The sequence below is a fragment of the Artemia franciscana genome, chromosome 21, assembly GCF_032884065.1.
Source record: "Artemia franciscana chromosome 21, ASM3288406v1, whole genome shotgun sequence".
Taxonomy (NCBI): domain Eukaryota; kingdom Metazoa; phylum Arthropoda; class Branchiopoda; order Anostraca; family Artemiidae; genus Artemia; species Artemia franciscana.
This window is the reverse complement of record NC_088883.1, coordinates 18729721-18747121: the sequence shown is the minus strand read 5'-3', so window position 1 is coordinate 18747121 and position 17401 is coordinate 18729721. Positions and strand designations below refer to the sequence as shown.

The 17401-nt window shown below is 34.5% G+C and overlaps 2 protein-coding genes across 7 annotated transcripts in view; one reads left to right on the top strand and one right to left on the bottom strand.

Annotated features, from left to right (window-relative positions):
- Window positions 1-6: 6 nt before the first annotated feature.
- Window positions 7-17401, bottom strand: part of LOC136040548 (uncharacterized) — a 41649-nt gene continuing 24254 nt past the window's right edge. For all 6 annotated transcript variants that reach the window (XM_065724752.1, XM_065724753.1, XM_065724754.1 and 3 more), the window contains exon 6: window positions 7-2146. In XM_065724752.1, the coding sequence (XP_065580824.1) occupies window positions 2018-2146 (129 nt within the window). In that variant the 3' untranslated portion in view covers window positions 7-2017. The remainder of the gene's footprint in view (window positions 2147-17401) is intronic.
- Window positions 4540-12030, top strand: LOC136040549 (uncharacterized). Its single transcript, XM_065724758.1, has 2 exons — window positions 4540-6141; window positions 11455-12030. Exons 1-2 carry the CDS (start codon window positions 5868-5870, stop codon window positions 11700-11702), a joined length of 522 nt encoding a protein of 173 aa, XP_065580830.1. The 5' UTR covers window positions 4540-5867; the 3' UTR covers window positions 11703-12030.

Below are 17401 nucleotides of genomic sequence, written 5' to 3'. Positions count from 1 at the left end.
AGTAAGGGAGCTCAGGGTTGTTTAGGACAAAGGTTGGCTTTGACACTGCCATTATAGAATCAAGTTTTATACCAAAAACCACAACCAAGAATTGACAAGTGGCCAACTTTATGCAAAAGTTTCTTTCCACTAACATAGACAAGTTTTGGTAGGTGTGTTGTTTATGTGATTACATATCTAAGTTTTAGCAAGTACTTGGATTTATCATATTGCTAGCTAACAATAGTCACAAATTATATCCACCTTAACTATTTTGTTTTCTTCAAGCATTTTTTAGAAATGGTCAGTGTGGGGTTAATTTGGGTTGGCCTAGACAACTTTTGAAAGGCATCTGGAACAACCCTCTTTTGTCAAATTAGCCCTAGGAGAGGAGATACAAAGGCTAATTATCACATTTAATACAGTGCTTCTGTATTTAGCCCAACAATATAGGTTACAGTTTTGCTGTTGAGGTAAACCTAGAGCAGTCCACATTTCTGACCTATGATTAAACTGAATATACCACTTAATGAGTCAGGTCAATAGGATAACCTGTTTACAAGGTCATCATAAGACCAAACCTTGACTTTGGAAACTGCATAGCCACTCCCCAATATAAAGGCAACATGAGAATTCTTGAGGGTGTGCAGAGGCATGCCACTAAGGTTATAAAAGGGCTGAAATACCTCCTCTACAATGAAAGACTAAAAAAACTCAAATTACTCAATCTAGTGTACTGCTGCAGATGAGGTGACATGCTGCTTACCAATAAACTCTCTACTGACACATCTAGTCTCCTCAACTTGAATATGTCCTACCAATCCCATACAAGAGGCCATTCTAAGAAACTTCCTAAATGTCACATGAACACAAGAATGTATCAAAACTTCTTCTCCAAAAGAATTGTCAATGACTAGAATTCCCTCTCTGTGTCTACAGTGTCAGCAACTTCACCTGTTACTTTCAAGAAGTCACTGGATAGCGAGTGGTCATGCAGGAACTGGAAATACTGCTGGCAAGATTCAGATAAGTTACAGATGTCAGTCATCATCACTCTCAGAGCAACACAGATCCATTGGACCTTATTGCTCTGAAGTGCAAATTAAGATCATGTCTTTTCTATGCTCTTTCCTTTTTTCATCCTAGGAAATAAGGGCACAAGCTTCAATAGAGCTGGATGAATGTATTCCTGAGGTGAGAACAGTGCAATTTCCATCTGATCCTCCAAGGCAACATGTCAAGATAAGTTAAAGGGCTTCAACAAAGTGTTTATTGGGAGGTTATTTGCTAACTTTACCTTAGTCTATGCCTAATACCAAATCCCTCCAGACCGTGTTTGGCACATCTACAAAACAGGGGTCCCAACTCTATTACCTACTCCTAGAGTGCTTGCCCAGAAGGACTAGAGGCAAGTGACCTTGACAACATCAGCAAAATATTCTCAAAACATGACCATGGTATCTTTTATGTGAGACCATGTAGGTAAAAATAATATGTTTATGTGAACCAAGTAGGCTACTTCTGTTTTTTTTGTTAAAGGGTTAAGTTCCAATCACAGATGCAGAAAGATAGGTCACCTGGGTACTTTGGAATTAGTTTATCTAAGTGGTTATATTAATTCTGAATCTTCTGTGAAGACCATGAAACATTTTGGTAAAGCACACCAGATCATCAAAAGAGACCAAACTTTACTGTTGCTAGGTAATCATGACAGTCACTTGGACATCCAAGTAGTCAACTACTGCAAAGAAAATGAGGAATTCTTAAATATCTCCCAACCTCACTGCTTGTATCCCTTGTAACTCTACAGATAATTCAAATAATGATGAGAAGTAACTTTAATGAGTGGTTGAACCTTTGTCCAGGGCAATGTATCTCCATATGTGAAATAATAGAACTCAGCCATGTTCCATAACATAAGAAGTTTAGTATGGGTAATGTTATGGCTGGCTTTAGAAAGCCTGGACTATGGCCATTTGACTATAATACTTCCTTCTGTGCTGAATTTTCTGCTGCTTCAATTTTAGATAGTCAATTGCTAGACAGCCATTCTCAACTTGCTGAGCCAGACCAGGGTGCTGACAAAACTAAAGAGCCTTCTGTAGTCTTTTCTGTAACTCCTGAGTCTTAATTCAAAAACAACACTATCCTTATACCAGTAACACATCTAAAAAAGAAAAATTGATTTAGAGCTTGACATTTTTATCTGGAATGACCATTATCCTGTCGTTTTTTAGTTATTTTTTGTAATTATATTCTATTGTCTATTTTTCAAACACATAAAACGGCTTTTATTATTGCACCAAGGTTTACTAAATTAGCAGCAAACTAGGTTTGGTTTCCTCGAATATTTGAACTATTTTGTATTACTTTTCTCTTCTAAGTTCAATGGCTAGTTTCAAGATTTCGTCATAAATCAAATTTCATTGTATATAATTTATTTGCTTTGTTACGCTTTATAGTAAAATTGTTTTAATAATAGTATTGGTTTTTCCAATTTCCTCCTTTCTTTAGTACGATTTACAAAGAAGGTAGATGCATTATTGTATACACTTTTCTGTTTATTTGGTATTAAAATGTGAAAGTAAATAATCCGCAGGGACACTGAGTGGTAGTTTCCTCATAAATAGGGGTGGTAGAAGAAGTTTGGGAAGTACTATGTTAATTAAACAACAAACGTGACACATATGGGCCTGCTATTAATGGCACTTGGAATTTACCAAGTGAATTTTCTGATTTTGAAAAATTAGAATAATGAGGTATTTTTAACTTAAAAACAGGCGATTGGATCCTAAAGAAATCTGATATTTAGAAGGACCTCTTGTCACTAGACAAAACCATAAAATCTTGAAAAACACAGAGCAGAGAAATTGTAATGATACTTGCTGGGAAGAATAAGCATAATTCCTAGATACATGATTGACATAATAAGACCAGATCGGCTCTCTTTGGGGGAGTTGGGGGGGCTAATTTGGAAAAACTTGAAGAAATCAGGTATTTTAACTTACGAACAGAGTTCATATTTTAAATCTCAACTGGATCCAGTGACATTAGAGGGAGGTCGAGGGGGAACTGGAAATCTTGGAAAACGCTCAGAGTGTAGGGATTGGGATGAAACTTGGTCGGAAGAATAAAAACATGTCCTAGATACGTCATTGACATAACGGGACTGAATCTGCTCTCATTGAGGGAGTTATGGGGAATGTTAATTCAGAAAAATTAGAAAAATTGCAGTATTTTTATCTTGCAAAAGGGTAACCAGATCTTAACAAAATTTGATATTTAGAAAGAATCCATGTCTCAGAGTTCTTATTTTAAATCCTGACCAGATCTGTTTACATTGGGAGAAGTTGGATGGGAAAATGAGAAATCTTGGAAAACACTCAGAGTGAAGAGATTGGGATGAAACTTGGTTGTTAGAATAAGCAAATATCGTAGATACGTGATTGATGTAACTGGACTGGATCTGCTCTCTTTGGGGAAGCTAGAGGGGTCCAGTGCTTTTGCAAGTTCAGTGTTTCTGGGTGTGCTAGGACGATAACAATTGTTGCGTGTTTTAGGGATCTGCACAAATTGACTTGATTAAGTTGTCTTCCCTGATTCGACCCTCTTTTGGGCTGAAGAGAGAGGAAAAAATGAGGTATTTTTAACGTGCGAATTGGTGATCGAATCTTAAATGGGTTTTGATATTTAGAAGAACCCTGTGTCTCAGGGAATTTTAAATCCTGATCTGTATTAAGCTTCTGATTTTCCTTTTAAATCAGTCTGTTGATTCTTAGAATTTTGCTATTCTCTCTCTCTTCTCGTATTCTATTTTTATTCATCTGTAATGTTTTGGACTTTCTCATAGGACAATTCTTTCTATTATGTTATTTAGAGACAGTTTAGAGCCTTTCTAAGAATTGATTTCAAATTATGTAAAATTTGAGGAACAGCTTGGTTGAATGCAACCAAAACCAATGTTAGATGAACTTATGTAACTGCAGTAATTCTGTTTTTATGCAGTTTAATTTAACTTGCTCAGTGTGGTGAAATTTAAACCCTCTATGATGAAACTCATATGATCAGCCAGATCCACTTCTAGATACATTGAGTTTTTACATACATTGAAACTACTTTTAGCAAAGGCTAAAAACTTCAGGAAGACTAAAGAACAGCTTTAGCTTTACAAATCAAATGGATTCAGTCTAATTGACCTGATATTTTAGATAGGGACTGATTTGTACTGGCAATACATACATCAGATAGCTGCTTCTATGTTATAGATAATCAACAACAACGAATTATAGTTAATTGTAAATAATTCAATTGTTCAATTTACAACCTATTGTATCTAATGAAACTATTACTCATGATTAATAACTATGACTACCATCACGTAGTAAATAATTAAGCATTTATTCATTAGTGAAATTTATTGCCATCTTTCAGTCCAGACTACAATTTTATTTTAGTATATCAAGCAAAACTTTCAAGATGAAAATAAAAAGAATTTCTTGTCATGGTACACCATGCATGCTAAGAATGGCTGTAACTCAAAAACCTAATCAATATTTACCACTGATTTTTTTTTCAGGTACAAAGCAGAAGAGAAAGCCAGCAGCTCATTCTTCACAAAGATGCTTCTGTAAAGCTTTCAGTGAAGAATGATTTCAAATACTTATTGCTGAAATGTTCGTGTACAAGAAATTCAGGGACGTTTGATATTACGTTAGATAGTAACTTTGGTGGAAACCCTCTTTTGTATAAAGGCTGTTCTAGTGGTACATGGACATTCTTATTAAATAAGAAATCCCATGGTACCTTAAGGATGAAGAGTAACTACCCAAAAGAAATTAAAGTTCACAAATTAGGAACAGGAGATGTAACAGAAGAAAAAATGCTTGGTGTTCTCCAAGAGAGTGGTAAAATTCGGTTAGAAGAGCTAGGCAACTTTTCTAGGCCACAAGTACTTGTGGTTCTTTTGGGACGCCGTGGATCTGGAAAATCAACCATTGCCTCATTGCTATCAGGGAAGAAATGTTTCTCCAGGGAAGAAGTAGCACAAAAACAACAACTATAGGCATCAACTTTTCCTATAGGCATCAGACTCATTTTTATTGGAAATAGAAAATATGTTTATTTGATGTTCCATACAACGAATGTCAATTGCTTATATTGAACGTGCTGAAGCAGAGAAACTTGTACAGGAAGGTATTCGAATCCTGAATACGTTGAACTCAACAAGAGACATTAACAAAGCATTTAACACGTTTGAAAGTTTTAGAAATAGTGTTGCAAAAAAAAATCAGTTTGATATACCTTCATCAATCTTACCATGTAATTTGAATGGCCATCTAGAAAACGGACACAGGATGGTTCAATATGTAGTATTATCTTTCAACAAAAACTTGGAAATGCTAAGGAATAGACTCGACTTCCATGAACGGATGGATTCAAGTGAAATATGATTCGATTTCAATATCCTGTCCCCAAGGAATACTTTAAACGGCAATACAACGAGAACATTTGATAAAGAATGTGATTTGAATTCTATAGTATCATCTTTATCCTCAGATATAGAGGAACTTCAGCTAACTTGCCTCAACGTAAATATTCACGGCAACACCAGCACAACTTTAAAGTTTCTTTCGATCGAAACAGTTTATTTAAATATTGATGATAGCGGTTCCAATCTCTATTTAGTAACGCCTGATCCTCCTTTGAAGTCAAGTATTGGTCACGTAGGGAGAAATGGCTTTAGCAGAGGAACCGTATCAATAAAGGTGCATTATAAAGTCAGTGGTGGTGTGTTGAGCATCAGCGGAAGTGGAGGAAATGGTGGTGAAGGAGGAGATGGTTTTAATGGTTCATAGGGAGCTGAAGGAAAAAGCGGAACCATATATCCTATGTTTTATAATATTTCCTTCTATGATGCTAAAAAGGAGGATTTACTAAACGAAACCTCTAAACATGTGGAGGAAACAATTGAGAGCAAACTAAGGGTGTTTAGCTGTTTAGCTCCATTATTGATTAATAATTTTGTATGTCTTTTTGTTCCTTTCACTAGGATTTATTATGTCAAAATTACAACTATTACAAACTTGAATTACACATCGACTAATGCAATGCCTGGCGGAAAAGGTCTTCAGGGGGATCCTGGCCAACCTGGAGGAAATGGAGGTAAGTCTGGAGGACTTCTGCTTGATGTTAATGCAAGCTTTAGAAAACATTTTGTTCTATTAACTAAAGGTGGAAAAGGAGGAAAAGGTGGTAGAGGTGGCAAAGGAGGTCTTGGAGGTAAAGGTGGAAAAATTATGGTTTTGACAAAAACATACACTAGAATATTGGAGTACTATAATCATTCATCATTCACAGCTATTGAACGTGTAATACAACCTAATCATGTAACATTCAAACCTGTCGAAGGAAATTTCAATACCACTACTGAAGTCAAATCGAAAAAAGTTCTTACGACTGACTTAAGCAATGACAAAGAAACTTGGTCTGAAAGACAAGAAAGCAGTGAAACTGGAAATGCTGGAAAGAAAGGAAAAGATGGGAGTGAAAATAAAATTAGAAGTGAAATCGAATACACAATAATTACTGAGAGCAGTCTTTTTTCTATATTTAAAGAAAGAAACTCTTTAAGCTTAAAGGAAAAAGAGGACTCAACACGTATAAGAGAACGAAATATCCCTGGAATGATTTATCTTATTGAAAAAGATATCATTCATGCTGCAATACAGAATAATAAGCTTTCTAATTTAAGAGTTCAATATCCAGCTTTGCTAAATAGCAAAAACTTTGACAGCCTTGTTACAGATTACGTAATTTTAGCAGATCAATCGATCCATGCTTACAGAATTAGACAAGAGTCTCTGAGAGATGATTTAAAAAAATAAATAAACAAATTAAGGCTAGTTAATGATGAAATTAGTCACTTTAACACAGGCCACCTTAAACATATTGTCGACAAATTGAGATTTAAACTTTTGTCAGAATCAGAAGACTTTTTGTCTAAGAGTAAAAAAGAAATTAGGAAGATGATTATCAAAACTGTGTTTGACCTTGGAAATGTTTTTTCAGCCATTTATGGGAATACTGGAGGTTTAGTTACTGGACCTGAAGGATTTGTAGACTTGTTAACTTCAGAACAGACAATGAACATCGACAAAGTGTATCAAGATTATTTATCGCTTGTTAGAGCTAGTCACAACACAAAAAATGAGTAAAGTGAAAAAATTCAAAATTTTATCAAAAGTGTTAACAACACTAGAATAACAGATCAAATAGAGTTTGGAGTTCAATTTTCGGATTTGATGAATGCTTATACTCCTGTTTCATTGACAAATAATGATATAAGCACCAGGTTTCAACGTCACGAAGTTCGTCAGTTGGTTTCTCGGTTAAAATCTGTAATTTTCGATGCTTCTAGCCTACTAGGAGGCTAAAACGTACCGGAGCTTGATTCGCTGATGTCTCTTGTTGATTTAAAAATTGATCTTGCAGAAAAGGCTATCGAAGTTAAGTCTGAGATTGCTAATATCGAGTTCACAATCAATGAATTTCAAAGACGTACTGGAATCCTAAGAAACACATTAAAGGCTACATTGGACAATGAGGCGTCCAGTAAAAATGCACTTGATGACCTAGTCGCTTGCACAATGCTTAATTTTCTATCGACAGGAAAGCAAATCTATTCCAGTCTGTCCAAGCTTATAAATGTGGCAGCATATATTCAACAGAAAAACGATTTTTTGTCCAGAATTCCGTCATATTCTCCTCTTTCAACCCCAGAAGAATTTGGAAAAATTCTCAAGCTCCTGAGCAATGAGCTGGATGCAGAGCCTATCGTGCATAATAGTATATTTAAATAAATTCTAGACGAGACAGACTTTCCCTCTGAGTTTGAGCTCCTTAGATCAAGCCGATCCGCAAAATTTCCCATTTTTTACGAAAAAAATAGCAACATCTGGATTGAAAATGTTCAAGCCATATTGAATAATGTCTCAAGTGATGGGAAGTGCTATATGACTTCAATAGAGCATAGCGGCTCAAAACTTTTTGTTATTTATTTCTCTTGTGAGATCCTTATTTTTCTTATTAGGTGGTACATAGGTGAGACCCACATCTTTGCGAAAAACCACAATAATGAGAACATTCAAAGCGACTAATCAGATATTAGTGCAGTGACTAATCGTGTTACAACGATTGAAAATAAACATAATATGCTGGAGAATGAACTTGTATCAGTTAAATCGGAACTTCGGATTTTGAAGAATATGAACACCTTGTTTTTGGATATTAACCTTTTAATAAAGCAAGGTTCAACCTGTGTGATTTCCCCAGAGACATTTATGATCGGATTACCTTTTTACCTGGTACTGACACTTTTGCTACTTATTATAAATTCCCTTGGGATCTAGTGATTTATTAACTGCAGAGACTTGGACTAAGTGATTTAATTTAACTCTGAATCTAATTGGATTGCGCAAATAGTTAAAGGAAATAACGCTGCGTTGACGAGTTGACGAGAGAAAGGATTTGCTTGTTTTGGGTTTTCTCAAACTTTTTCATCGTTTGGACGATTGCGTTACGATAAAGGAGAAAAGTAAAGGTAAGAGGAGAGAAGTAAGCAGAAGCATGGGGGAGAGCTGTTTGCAAGAGCCGTGGTACCCGCCGGGCTTTTCCCTTAAATTGCGGGGACAAGGTAGGCAGCCTCCAACGCAAAGGAAATTGTTAGGGTCTCAAGTCTCTGGTCTACGCTTAAAGTGTTTTTCACAAAACCTGAAATTTTTCTCTTGACCACTTGAGATGCTTCCCTATTTTCTACTTGCGCTTTATCTATGCTTTGGCTTCCTTGAGTACTTGAGAGGCTGTTGAAGATAAGCTCTTAAAACGTTTTCTTTTCCGATTCTAGAAGGATATGAACTAATGTTTATTTCATGATGCTACTAGTTTAATAAAATGTTTATTCATCCCATGAATTGTTGAGTGGCTCTGAACTGCTATGGATGAACTATTTATATAACCACACAAATATGAAACTAATTGACAAGAAGGCTCCATAATTTTACTCCTTTAAATTTGTTCTTCGGATATAATAACACCTTTCATAATGATTTCCTGGCTCATCCATCAGGACGTTTCTGTATAAATTGGTTATAACTTCCTAATTTAAGGTAAAAATGAAAGTATCCAAGATACTTTCATTTTTGAAAGTATCCAAGCAAAAGTTTTGCTATCCAAGCAAAACTGTTTCCTAATCTGTCTGCTTATGTTTACTATTTAGAAAAGAAGCAACAGAAAAAACTATTTAGAAAAGAAGCAACAGTCTCTTATTGATTTCCTTATGCTTGGATCTCCACGAGGGGCTTAAGTTCTAGTTTTAGCGGAACAGCAAAAGCTTCTTAGATAGAACGAAGAGAAGAAATTCGTCTTTTTGACATATTGGAAGCTGTTTAGAAATATGCTCGTTGCTTCCATTATCCTCAAATTTTTTGGTGGTTTCCTCGATAATAAAATTGAATTTTTAGAAATCTCTAAGGAAATTAACGTTTGTAAGTACACAAACTTTAGCAATAAATACAAAATTCTAATTTTCGCTTATATTTCAAGGAGATTTCAGAGAACCTATTTTTTATATGGGGAAATTTGGAAAAGCCCCAAAAAAGTTGGGTTAATGGAGTCCTTACAGCATTCTGCAATGTCCTATGAGGTAAAAACTCATGACGATTTACATCACAATCAATAAATTATATAATAAGACAATACCTTGGCATTAAAGGCTGAAATCTAAAAATAAATGGGAAAATAAAAAATATAGGATTAAAATATAATCATAAAGTTGAAGTGATAGATGTTTTACTGTCTATAATTAAAAAATGAACACTTAGTGTGACAAATACTTCTATTTTCATATCCTTTATGTTCCTCAAACAAAAATAAAAAACATTTAGTTTTTTACTCATGCTATTTTCTTAATGCTACGTTTGTGGTGTTTTATATATGTCGTCATATTCAGATGTGATTGACAATACACCTACAGAGAAAAATTTTTGGGGAAAGGGGTAAGTTTGTCAAAACTGAAAAAAAAGACAAGTATTGTTTACGATAGTTTGCAGAAAATCGGGGAAATGGAGGAAATTATAAGATATTCAGAATAGGCTCCCAAGCCCGGTCTCTTCCCCCGTGTGCTTGTCCACATTAGGCCTGTGTGAAATGATATAAAAGAAATATCTTGCATATTAGGGATATTTTACGAAACTTTGGGTGAAAATATGTCGGTGTGACCACAGGATCGTAAAAAAGGATTGTCGGCAATAACGTTGCAGAAGGAAATGTTAGAACGAGGACAACTGTTCTAGACAGAATATTATTTTCCTTTATGGTCTCAAATTCTTTTCCTTGAATCTCCACCAGAATCTTATATTTAATTTTTTAGCAATACTTTCTAGCTTTAACGAAAAATATGAAATATCTTGGAGAGATAAACAGAAATAGAGACTGGATTTTGATCTAGCTATCGCCGTTCAAAAATATATTTGGCTAGTAATAAATTGTTCTTGTAAATAGATTTAGAACCTATTCAGTGGGGTTACAAAGTTAATTCTAGAGACTAGGATTCCACACAACATAGACATATTTTACTTGTATTTTAACGCATGACTTAACTTCAAAATCTTATGAAAGCAGGGATATGTCTTCTCAATGGATCATAACGAATTTCATTGTCTTTGAACTGCCTTGATATCTTCATGCGCATAGTTGTACAAAATAAGTTTTTTATCATAAAATTTACTCGAAGTCTTACTTCATATATTTGTTAATGTCGATTATTACTAGCCAGATAGTGTGATATTATACGGTAGGCATCTGAGATGTCTCCCAATTCGAAGATACAACAATCAAATTTTAAGTGTCAGAATGTTTTCAATAATCATCAAAGAGAATGCTTCTATTTTTTGTCTTAAATTTTATGCATTTTTTTTTAAGTGATAATACTTCATTATAGTGACTGCATATAGCCAGAACTCATTAAAAGGTGACCAAATTAAAAATTTTGGTGGGTTTACCATGTTTTGTCGCATGATTTATACCCGTCCTTGCATTGCACTCCCGTCCGATTGCAGAAAATCAGGAAATCGGTACCTAGGCTACGCAGACCATTGGTCAGCATGCAAAAAAAATTACTCTGTTTTGTCTCGTGGCTTGGGAATCGATTCGAAGCTTGAAGGAATTTTTTTAGGGAGAGGGGTTAAATGGACTTAAAATTTTGTGTCTGGAGAGCAAAACATTTTTACCTGGGCCTGATAAAAGAGCCTATGGTAATGTTTTTTTCTTTTATTGTTGCCTTTAGCCCGACCGGCTCTGTGGCTAGTTCTGTTATAATGAAATTCAATTATTTAGAAAAAATTATCAATGAGTCATACAGATTCAAAGAGTTGACATCATTTGTTGATGTCCTGTATTCTTAATTTATTTATTTTTTAGAATCTATTCTTGGTGGTGACAGCCTTGACAGTCTAAGCTTTGGTTCTATGATGAGTTTCTCTAACAAAGGACAGATGGCATCGAAAAACCAAGTATTTGTCCAGCGGGAGATGTCGCCAAGCCCACGTCTTTGCCGGAGTAACAGCATGAGAAGCAGCAAATCTGACAAAATATATTCAGCCCTGATACAAAGAGTTGAGGATATGGAGAATGTGGAGACGATGGATTCTGTCATGGCTCAAAGGTGAAAAATGTGTGAAAAACATTGCAGACACAGTTATAAACGGCAGTGCATCCATTTTCAGATGCATTCAGTACTGAACAAAAAAGAGTAAATTATTCAAAGCCGGAACTTCTTATGAAACCTCTTATGACTTAATATTCAAGAAAATAAATTGAAATGTCATGAAACTATTCAAGCGACTCCAGAACCTTGAAAGTAATATTTGATGCCCAACGAATATTGCCAAGTTTATTTGCGAATATGGACTTCATTCGGTGTCACCAGACATGGCTAAGTTCTATAAATTTGGTTTTTAGATACTTAATTTGGCCAAATATATCTACCAAAATTAATTGGCTGGATTTTTGGTTTAATGAACCCTTAATTTGACTTTTAATGGGCGCGTAAAGTATGAAAATTTCAAAACTTAAGTTTTTACGCTTCAAATTTTTTACCTAGATCATACACTTTAAGGATCCTTCACTACTGAAAAAGAGTAGATTTCAAAAAGAAAGTTACAAGGGAAGTACTTTACTTCAAGACAAAATGTCTACGCTTTCTTGTGAAAAAAAATGTGGCCTAACGAATTAATATTTCTAAGAAAAGTAAATTTTGGACTTCGGAGTCTCTAAGCACAAAAGCTTGTGTCTCACATAATCTTGTGTTGTTCTTACTATGAATGTCCGAAATCGGTGAATGTCGACAGTTACCGGTGAATGGCCGAAATATCTTTTTTTCTGCTTAGATTTAGTCATTATTGCCAGCCGACTCTTTCATTTTTGCAATGTTTGATGGTGGCAGGTTAGGTTTTTAACCCATTTCTGAGATTTGCAACCTAATTTGACCTAACCTAACTTAACTGTTACCATCAAAGCTTGCATAAGACTGAAAAAGCTGATTTGTAAGGCTAATTGAATCCAAGCAGAGGAAATGGAATTTAAGATATTCACCGGTGAACGTCAACATTAACCAGATTTCACACATACACAGCAACATTGTCACTATCGTTAGAGGTAACTTTATACAAAAATAATTCAAAGGAAAAAGTAAAAAACTTTACCATTGAGACTCATCTATTTGCTCTTGGCTGCTCTACGATACTTTACTAATGAGGAGAGGAAAATATTCGAGAAAGAAGAAGAGCAAGAAAACTTATAGGTATGGGGAAATGTGCTATCCTACTCAGGAGCTACTGGGTTTCCTCTGGAAAACAGCCGTTGAAATTTGGCTTGTGAGACTTTTCGGTTTAATTGTACAATTTTCTTGGTAAAGCTACTTAGTTAGAAATAATTAAAGGTTTGCACTGTATCATCAATTCAGCTAGATGAAGGAAAGGGCCAATTTGTTTTACTGGTTCTTGCTGATTGGGTTATTGTGTTCAAACAAAATGTTGCAACCCTGCCTTAATTTACTTAGCAACTCGTCTAAGCTTTAGACACAAATAATATGGGATCATCATGAAGCTAGTTTAGTTCTTAAATACTATTTATTCTTTTTCTCCCGTAGAGATTGAGTAAATGCTATTGGTTTCAAAAGAAAATTGGGTTTAAACCCAGGGGCATAACCTCCTTGGTTAACAAGAAATGGATAGTATAAGATTAAAAAAAAATTAACCATTAATTTCGTGAGGCTTAAAATGTCTTTCCATTTTTCACCGTCTTTCCTTATCTTTTCTCATAAATCGTATTTAGTTTCTTACACGTATTTCATTCTTTTGGAATGTTTTCAGGACCCATCTATAAAAATATGCAATTTTTAAAGCAATAATGTTCAGGTGGCAAAATTATATAGAAAAGTCGAATTTTTTTTCAAGTCTAGCTTATTTTTTATTTCTTTTTTTAAATGAGCCATCTTTATACAAACAAAAAAAAACATTGTTAATATATGAAACCTAATTAAAACACTATCTGAATATAACAAACAAATACAACGTAGAAGTCCAGTCCTGGTTGAACTTCGCTGAAGTAAGGATGCTAGGGCTATATTTTAAAAAAAAATGTTTTAATAAGTGTTTTTATATTCAGTTTTAATTCTCACAATTTGATGTAAGTTCTTTTATATATATATATAGTATTGTATTGTGCTGAAGACGGCCCTTGGACATAGGGCCGAAATATCTACATAAATAATTTCCATTGTCTTGAAAAAACTTTCCCTATTGTTTCTACGTTGTATTTGTTTGTTATGGAAAGGCAGTGTGGTCTTCGTCGCTATTTTTTTTTTATCTGAATATAGTGTTGGGCGATGATTTGCTTAAAGGATACATCAAATTTTTACTTCCGATATTCGATAATCGATTTCGATATTTCCGATCACAAAGTTCAATTGCCAAAATTGTAATTAAAGAGCGTTTTGCGCAATTTTTTTTTTCGAAAGTATATTAAAATACAAAAAAACTGCAACTAGGCTACATGAATCAATGTCATAATAACACAGATTTGGAAATATTCTGGCTCGGGATAAGGAAAAATAAAACTACCGGCTATTATTAGTTATCGAAAATCAGTAACATGTCAATATTTGCGCCTGAAAATTGGTTTTGCATTCCAGTGACTAAATAAATAAAATGTTTTTTCAAGGGAAAGAAGGGAGCAAAATTAAAACTTAAGAAAACAAAATTTTTCTGTATTTGAGGGGATAACCCCTCCTCAATACTTCGCTTTTCATGCCAAAGTCTTTTGTGCTTAAAAAAAAGTTTTTGCTCTAAAGAAACGGCCCTTGTCTTTCAGGAGTCGTTCTTAAAGAATTGGGACAAAAGTAAAAAATTAGTGTAAAGAGTGAGGTATTGGGGAACGGACGTCCCCCTTCATATAGGGGGATATTTCTATCCGTTCTAAGTTTTAATATTGCTCCTCACTCTTACTTGCAAAAAACTGTTGTCTTTTCCAATTTCTGATCATTTTTCAAATAATGCCGGAGAATCTACCTCTTCCTCTATAAAAAATAACATCCATACCAAAATTACTCTTTTTAAAGTTTCCCCCACGTAAGATCCTCCTTCCCCAAGAAAATTCCATACCTGCTAAAATGTCTTGAGGACAATACCACCTGGAAAATTCTTTTTAGCCTACTTTAATTTAAAAAAAGACCTATATCTGTGGATTTTTCTCCTAGAAACTTTCCCCTCCCAATGTCAAATGTGAAGATTCTCCTCTGGAAAACTCCCCATGGAGAATTTCTCCTGCAGAAAATCCCCCCATAGAAAAATCTCTAAGATAATTTGGACCCCTTTGAAAATTTTCCCCGGACGATTTCTCCAGAATATCTACGCAGACGAAATTGAATTGGCAAAGAGATAGTAGTCAAATATTTTTCTGATAAATTCCCTAACGTATAGTTCCATTTAAAAGTTCCCATCCGGAGACTACCCTCCTATAGAAAATGCTCCCTTTCCAAAATATCCCCCATAGAGAATTCCCTTCCCCGATAAATGTTTGTTCTTCCCAAAAACAAATAAAATTCTTGAAGAATTGGGACAAACAGTCAAAATTTAGCGCAAAAAGAGAGGTTTTAAATACAGGGCATCCCCCCTCATATATGTAATAATTTCTTTTCGTTTCAAGTTTCAATTTCGCTCTTTAATTTAAACTGAAAAATCGTTTTTCTATCAGATCGTTTTTCAAATAATGCTGGCAAATCTGCCTCTTCTTTCCATAGAAAATCTCATCCCCGTGAAAATTCCTCCTTGAAAAGTTCCTCCCGTGTAATATCCCTCTTCCCCCGCCAAAGGGGTTGAAATTTTTTGTGGATAAATCCGTGGGAGAAATTCTCCATTGGGGAATTTTAAGGGAAAAACTGTCCTTCGGGACAAGAGAATTTTCCACAAGATGTACTTTTTATTGGAAAAATGGGAGGGGAAAATTTACGGGAAGAATTTTCCACAGAGGGAGGATTTCTGCCATGGTTTGAACAATGATTAGAAATTAAAAGAAAGGCATGTCTTTTTCAAATAAGGTAACGATATGATACTTGTTGTTTCCTCAGTTATAAATCCTATTCGGTAGAATAAGGATAGTGACACAGTTGTGTAGCTAGATAATGATCGTGCAATTATCTAAGTGAAACGATTATTTTTGTTATTTTAATATTATCATAGAAAAAAACGAACAAATAAAAGAGGATGTTTACAAAATCTGTAGACAAACAAAAATGGGCACATTGAAACTGATGACGTACTTGTCTGCAATTTATGGACGTATTTTATGGGGTATACTGACTTGTCATATATTGCTTACGCAGATGATATTTTCCTTATCAGTTAATGCAAATCTTTTTAGTCCTCCGGGTCCTCCGATGAAAAAGAAAAATTTCTGCAAGATAAACTAAGAAACAAAAATGAAAAACGCTTTCCTGAGAAAACTTCCAGGCGGTGCAACATAGATCGTCCTTACATAACCCAAGAAATTAAAGATTCAATTGGGTATAGAATTCAACTAAGAAAAGAAGGGAAAATAGGAAATACCAATATGCTGCGTAACAAAATACTTAAAATGACAAAAAAAAACTGCAGTTGAGCATTAACATAAAAAATATTGATAACCTTTTTGAATCAAAGCCTAGCATGTGGTATAAGGAAATAAAACAAATTTGTGGAAAATCCGCTAGTGGTGTTGATTTTGTTCAGATTCCAATGATGAAAAACCGGCTAGTCAGTTAAATGGGCGTTTGGCCAGAATAATCCAATCTTTGCCGCCTCTTGATGTAGATAAAATGACCCAGGAGTATCAGAAGAACCACATGATGACATACCTTTACCTATTATTTCTGAGGATAAGTTTTTAGTAAAATAAAGAAACATAAATGAACTAGTATTACTCCAATTGATATTCCGATTGGACTTATTAAAGCATTTCCTGACAAATTGACAAAGCCACTAGCGCAAATTTTTAATGGCATTTCAACTTCTTCAGTTTACCCACAGATATGGAAAATGGGATATTTTAATCCAATCCCTAAAAGAATCCTGAACTTAATTTCGACGGTGTGAGACCAATCAATGTAACCCCTTTGTTCAGCAAAATGTACGGAAGCTTTGTAGCAAATTGGCTAAAAGCTGAAGTTGAACCCCCTCTTGATCTTCATCAGTAAGGTAACAGAAAGAATACATCAACATCCCGTTATCTAGTCAGTCTTTTACATTTTATTCTTAAGCATGTTGATGAACCTGGTAAATGGCTAAACCTGATAAAAATTGATTTTAAAAAGGGTTTCGATCTGATTGATCATAACATTTTAATTTCTAAGCTTTTAATTGATTCTAGAGTGATTCCTGCTCTTGTGAAAATTATTCAGAGTTTTTTAATATAGAGTTTAGGAAATAGGTTCCAAATTTTAAAATATAATAAGTCTTTCTCTGAGCCTCAGCCAGTTTTTTGTGGTATACCTCAAGGTACCATCCTGGGTCCTATTCTTTTTCTAGCTATGATTAATAATATTACTAATGATTATGAAGTCTGTTGGAAATATGTTGATGACCTTACCCTAGGAGAAATTTGTGAAGCAAATGAATGTAGCAAAGTTCAAACTTTAATTGACTAAAGACTAAGGCTTTCGTTTCAAATATGACAGTAAATGACAGTTAAACTTTTATTTTAACAATTCATTTCTAAATTCATTTAAACCTAATTTCCTACCAACTATCTCTGATTCTTTTAAAGTCAGTAAGATTAAACTCTTGGGAGTTATTATAACCAGTGATTAAAATGGGAAGCAAACACAACTAGT